General features: G+C 35.7%; 1 protein-coding gene across 1 annotated transcript; it reads right to left on the bottom strand.

Annotated features, from left to right (window-relative positions):
• Nucleotides 1-3,148: 3,148 nt before the first annotated feature.
• On the bottom strand, nucleotides 3,149-6,009 carry LOC149204489 (cyclin-B2-2-like). Its single transcript, XM_089397139.1, has 6 exons — nucleotides 5,920-6,009; nucleotides 5,723-5,782; nucleotides 5,457-5,548; nucleotides 3,912-4,038; nucleotides 3,461-3,550; nucleotides 3,149-3,355 (listed from the first exon to the last, which is right to left on the bottom strand). Exons 1-6 carry the CDS (start codon nucleotides 6,007-6,009, stop codon nucleotides 3,149-3,151), a joined length of 666 nt encoding a protein of 221 aa, XP_089253265.1.
• Between the last annotated feature and the right edge of the window lie 473 nt (nucleotides 6,010-6,482).

Here is a 6,482-nt window from a genome sequence, read left to right as displayed (position 1 = left end):
TTTATTTGTTTACTCCTCCCTAGAAGAGATTTAGGATATAACTTTTGATATCATTTTTTATTGGAGGATGTCTTGAGCTCTTCAACTATATAAGATGAGATCCTCCTCTTCTAATGGTTTTTGATGGTTTGAGGAGACTATACTCTTGTTGATTTGACAAGTACTAGGGATGTTCTTCATGACTATGTGACTAGTGGAGTTTCATATTATGTGTGGATTTTCTACATGTTAAAACAACAACTATTACTCTCATTAATCATCCATAATATGTCCTCATTTTTTCTTCATGGTTCCATATGCCTTTAAGAATATTTGGAACTAGTCCATTCCCATCAACCACCCTTAAAATCAACATTCAAAACTCAGCAAAAATTTGTTTTACTAAAGACACTCTTCAATCACCTTTGAGTCTTACTTGTCCTAGCTTTAGTAATCCTACCCTTGGGGACACCTGTCTTGTACTAGAGGAGAGTTGGTCTAAAGTGAGTAGAGGATTTGTGAGTTGACATTGGAAACCCTCTTGAGTTACCCTTAGCCTTTCACTCAATCCTTGGACTTAGGATCTCTAGTGCAATATTTATTAGTAACAAGAAGCTAATATAGTTCCTACATAGGTTCAAATCCTACTAAGTGACATACTTGTACTTATGCTCACCTTTGTGGATGCACACCAAAGCATGCAATCATATTTAGGGTTAGGTGCAAATCCTGGGTGACTCTAGTGGAATAGATAATCCCCACTTGCGGTTGCTTGGCTAAAAAGAAAATAGATTAAATGGTGCTTATGCATCCGGCATAATGCTAAACTAAGCACGTTAACCTCACCATGATCAAGGTTAATTAAAAAAAATAGGGAGGCAGGCTCAACTTGGCCTTTTTAACAATTCTTCTCAAAGTGTTATCCATCCTATGACTTTGTATGTGCACAAATTCACAATTATCAATAAACAAATTCATAGGATTTCTCTCTTTATGACAAGGTTGCCATCAATTTGAAAAGAGTCTAGAAAATCTAATCAGATCAGATTCTAGAATCAAAGTCAAACATATATATCTATATATATATATATATATATATAGCATTTTATAATTAACCATTCTTAATTTTATTACACATTACAATCAATATTCTAGCACATAATCCATTTCATATAATTGTAGGGCTCTAGTAGGCATTAGTTATGAGTTCATCTCCACATGTCTCAACACATATTGAAAGATGCTCCCCAACAATGTATATAATCAAAGATCCCCTTCGTACCCATTGTTCATTCCCAAGATTGGTTTTTAAAGAGCAATAATTACTCTCTACAACTGTTGAATGACAACTCTTCAAGAATTGGATTTACACCTAACTACAAAAAATGACCTCAATTCTGTTGTAATGGAGTAAGTTAAAAAGTGGACAAACTTCATTGATTCAGTGAGAATTTTGTTAGAAGTTAATAATAATAATAAAATTATTTCAGATTACCAAAGATTAAGATAATAATAAAAACAAATTTCCCATTCCAGTCATAAACAAAATGCTAAATAAACTTCATGAAACCAAATATTTCTCAAAATTAGACCTTAGATAAAGGAATTATCAACTCACGGTACAACTGGATTTTGCAAAACAATATTTAGTACTCATGAAGGACATTACAAATTTGAGATTAATGTCATTCAGTTTAACCAAAATTCTTAATTCTAAGCAATCATGAATGGACTTTTCCAACCATATCTTAAAAAAATTGTATTTATACACTTTGATTATTTTCTCATCTGTAGCAAATCATGAAAATAACACTTTAAACACAATTAACAGGTATTGACCATCTTGGCAAAAACCAGAATTTATTTTGATTTTTTCTTTTGTTAATGCGAAGATGGAATACCTAGGCCACATAATCCCAAAATAAAAAGTCATTTTATAGTTTCAAACATAGCTTAGCATGCTTAGTGGCTTGCCTCTCAAAGGGATGGTTGTGCTTTAAAAAAGTTGCAAAAACATGGAATTTCTGATCACTAAGAGTTATGAAAATGAGCACCCAATTCTCTGCGACAATATTTTCCTATAGTAACAGGAATAGAATTGAAGAACATGAATATAATTGAAGACCTGTCCAACTGAATCAGTATATTGTTAACTTCCATACCCCTAGCCATATGTAGTTGTCTCATGTACAACATATACAATTATGTACACTATCTAAAATTGATCTAATCCCACAAGTTGAAACATAATATCCAATCAATATATCATGTAAATTTGTCCTACAAAATAAAGAGTGACACAGAAGCCTTCTAACGTCCGTTCTCACCATTCACAAGACAATCTTGCTTTCCAGTTCCATGAAGAAAGTTGGTAAACCAATGAGACAATGAATTTACTTGAGTTCTGATTCTTCTATAGTGTGCATGTTTCTGAAGCAGTCTTGTCCAAGTTGGCATCCTTTGCAGGATGTGTTGTGCCATGTATAGAGTTGAGGCTTCCAGCATAGATGGTTTCCATTTCAATGCTTCATACTCAACCAGGCATAGTTCAAGAAGATAGAATGCCAGCTTCTCAAGCTGATCCATGGAAACAAACCCAAAAGATAATTAAATTTATAAAGATCCCATTTATGGAAGCTTACAGTTCGAAAAAAATAGTGCATGATGCCTCTCATGCAACACATCGAAAATACAATGCATTTCATAACATAAGTGAGGCTCAATGCCATTTGAATATTCATCAAAATTTCAAGCAAATTAGAATACCTGTTTATCAGCCTGAGCAACCTTTAGAAACCTTTTCATGAAAACAAAGGGAGTTGGTACAACCAAATTGAATCTTAATTTGTTGAGCATAAATTTCTCCTGAAGAAAATGAAACATACCATAAATATGAACAAAGATAACAATTCCAAATATGAATTATTTAAACAATTAGAAATATAAAGCTTGAAATATGGGAGACAAGTATGACATAATAATGTGAGAAAACAAAATCTCACCATGGAGAGAAATTCACCACGTGTGTAAAAATTGTTTGAGATTGTAATCAGTTCCTTAACCTATAAAGCCCTTAAGGAAAATGAGTTAGAATGTGAAGCCTTATTCTAGATGCCAAATCAAGGGCATAGGAAACAAGTTTTTAGTCAAAACAAATCAATACAAAATTTCAGCTTAACAACGAACTTTCCCTCTTGTCATTGTTTACCACCTTGGGAGCCCAAATTTCTTCATATTTGGCAGCAACTAGCATGTCAGTCAACCCCACTAGTTGAATATCCTTTCTCGTAATAGTGTACACCACAAAAAGAAATCTATCAATCAGGTTAATCATGAGAAAAAGTGTCTCATCCATTAAGTCAAATTTTAGATGCACCTGTAAGTGCAAATTGTTTATGTTAGAAAATTATCAATGGAAAGGTACAATTTTTTAAATATTATTATAGAAACAGATAGATATCGATATGTATTAATCAAGTACATCAATCAGCCAGTCAATAAGTATTTCCTGCATCTTCTGGTTGATATCAACTTGGCTTGACATGTAGTTTGATGAGAGATTGTTGCATGCCTGCAATACAACAAACACAACAGACCAAAATAGAAACAAATTAGACATACAGCTATTTATTCATAGTTGAATCTAAACTATAGACATGGATCAAGGCTCACATCAATGCTTGACCTAATGTCCTCATTCATAAATTATAACCTTCCATGATGCTTAAGTGGGCACTTTAATTCTCCAGTGGAGATATTCATGTATGGCACAGACACACACTGCTCACATGTAATCACTGCATACTATATGCAGTGAAAAGCTAGTGTCTGATTAAATTGTTTAAATGAAGTGTATTCTTCCAAGACAAGATGTTGTTATTTCAAATAGAACAAAAATAGTTTGCAAGGCTCCCATGACAAAAGGGATGTACCTCTGTATACCAATAGAAATGGTAAATGTCTTGAACATATTCAACTACAGCAAGTTGATTTTCATTATTTGCTTCATCAATGTTGGGCAAGTCCCCTTCCTCTTCCATGACATCCCACTCAATGGCTCTAGATATAAGTTGTTTAATAGAAACCATTGGATGGCAATTGGAGCTATGGATTAGATAAACCCTTCACTTTCTTTTCCAAAAGAACAGAGTAAAACTCTGTGAATAAAAATCACCATCTACACATGCTAAAATAAGAGCAGTGGACCAAATGCTCCTAACCTCACTTCTAGAAGTCAGTGTTGATGTAAAAGCTTGTGGAGGCTTTGTCTTCCTTTTTGATGCATCAGTGATTGGCATTCTTCTTGAGACACCTTTAGCTACAGGTGGGTAGAACCTAGACTTGGATGCATTTGAAGCAGATTTTCTTGAGATGTCAACATTTGAAGGCCTTGGTGGTCTCCTTGAAGTTGAAGTAAAATTGATAGAGATGCCAGTAGTAGAAGGCCTCCCTGAAGCTGAAATGTGTTTACCTGAGAGGCCAGTAGTAGAAGACCTCCTTGAAGCTGAAATGTTTTTACCAGAGAGACAGTAGTAGAAGGCCTACATTGTATCCTTGAACTCGACGGATCATTACTTGAGACCTCAACATTTGAAAACCTAGGCAGTTTGCCTGAAACCGATTCACGTGTATGTAAGGGTCCAACATTGGAAATCCCAAGTGCTTTTCTTGAACCTGCTACGTGCTTGGAATTTGAAACCAAAGTTGATCTAATGCTTCTCTTTTCACCTTTGTTCCTTTTTGGCCCTAGTGGCTAAATGGCAGCAAAACAAAACCAATGGAAGTAAAATAAATACATGTAAACCATCCCAACTAAACAGGCAAGCAAAGAGCCCTATTATTGACCTCAATATATCCACATGTAGTTACCAATTTGAAACGGAGGCCAACATATAAATCCTAGTAGTAGTGAAATCATATCATTCACCTCATGATGCATACATATGGGGATTGATATATGATAAATAAATCAGACAGATGTTTAATCACACACAATTTATACAACCATGGATGATGTACATAAGCTGGACGATGACTTTGTTGTAGCACTTGTATTCTTGACATCGAAACCAAACCTCCTACACACCCAATTATAATTGTTAACTCTAATTGGTAAAAACCCCAAAATATCTGCAAAAGAGCAGAGCATCATATTGGGAAGCTGAATCTACCATGGCATTTGATTATCAGCAAGCTAATTCTGCTTCCTAGATTTCCTGTGGACATAGAATTACACACCCAAAGCATCACAGACAACATTTTTCTTCATCAGCCCCCACCATAAAGAGGGTTTAAAATTCCTAAATAAGCATATGGCTAGAGAAAAGTTCTTGACTAGAGAGGCTAAGTTCACAATCAAAACTTCTTTATAAAACTGAAGTTTCTACTATGTGCTGATAAAACATGAGTACTACATAAGGGTTTTGCAAATTAAAGAAAAAAATACATATGTTCTAGGAATGAAAAATCTTGCTTACCTTAACTTGATCTCATCATCCCCATTGGGTATTGAAGCATGGCACCCTAGGTTGCCAATGTCTGATAAAACCCTTCTAGGCCTCGTTTCGGCCTGCATCACCACTACATCACAGAGCATGCATATAACCTCTATCAAATCGAACTCTATTTTACACTAGTCATATAGATCCATTGATATTCATATAAACACTAATCAAGGTGTACAACATATTTGCTGATATTAGGTTTTGGTATGGTGTTTGGACAGCAGAATACTGTAAAATACCTTTGCTAGCCATGGGCCGTTGGGCTTCGCCGCCCTATTTTCAATTCCAATTTTGCTTTGCTGAAAAGACAAACACCAAGCATTTAGTAACTATTGAACAATCAAACCCCTCCAAAACTAATAAGGAATCCATAAGTAAGCACGACCCTGACCTTAAACATAAAATAAAATTGAAATTTAAGAAAATACACCAATACCAGTAGTGAAGAGAGATCTGCTCTTGAGATGGCCAATAATATACTTCTTGTAACTGTTTCAGAAGCAAGGCATGATTTGATTATTGCCATCATTTCCTTACATGCTTCTATCATTTCTTCAAATAAGCCCTTTGATCCAAATTGGATCCATAAAGAACTGTCAAAGAACCATGACTGTATTAGGTCGGACAAACTTCTAAGAAATTCTAAAACAGCGATCAAAAACACCCTAAAACAGTGGCAATGGCCACCAGCATGGAATGATGAGGACCTCGGTCAAAGGCATTGACCGAGGCCCATGGAGACTGCGCAGGAGTTCAAAGTATCCCCTGGGAGCTCCGGATCTGGAAAAGGAGGTGATTTTTGATGCGCGATTAGCGCTTATCACGCATCGCTGGGCGAACAAGGCCATAATGGAAAAGCCCAAGCACTCGGACGCATGGGGGAGCTGGAGAACCGTGGGCGAAAATACAAAAGCGCTAAAAGGACAAAGGTGGGACCCGCGCTCTGGAAACCGACGATATTGATCAGGGCGCCCTCAAACGGTAAGCGGTTTTGGATGG

Source organism: Pinus tabuliformis, chromosome 1_2 (genome assembly GCF_031772625.1).
Source record: "Pinus tabuliformis cultivar Carrire ecotype Pingquan chromosome 1_2, CPIR1, whole genome shotgun sequence".
NCBI classification, from domain to species: Eukaryota; Viridiplantae; Streptophyta; class Pinopsida; order Pinales; family Pinaceae; genus Pinus; species Pinus tabuliformis.
Note: the sequence above shows the minus strand (reverse complement) of the source record. Positions and strands in the feature narration are given on the sequence as shown.

What these genes read in the sequence shown, in the direction of transcription:
- LOC149204489 (XM_089397139.1), bottom strand. Translation starts at nt 6,009, where the DNA reads ATGGCAATAATCAAATCATGCCTTGCTTCTGAAACAGTTACAAGAAGT. An exon ending in CAGATCTCTCTTCACTACTG is followed by an intron (nt 5,783 to 5,919) that starts GTATTGGTGTAT and finishes TTGTCTTTTCAG; the next exon opens with CAAAGCAAAATTGGAATTGA. An exon ending in GATGATGAGATCAAGTTAAG is followed by an intron (nt 4,039 to 5,456) that starts GTAAGCAAGATT and finishes ACTTATATCTAG; the next exon opens with AGCCATTGAGTGGGATGTCA.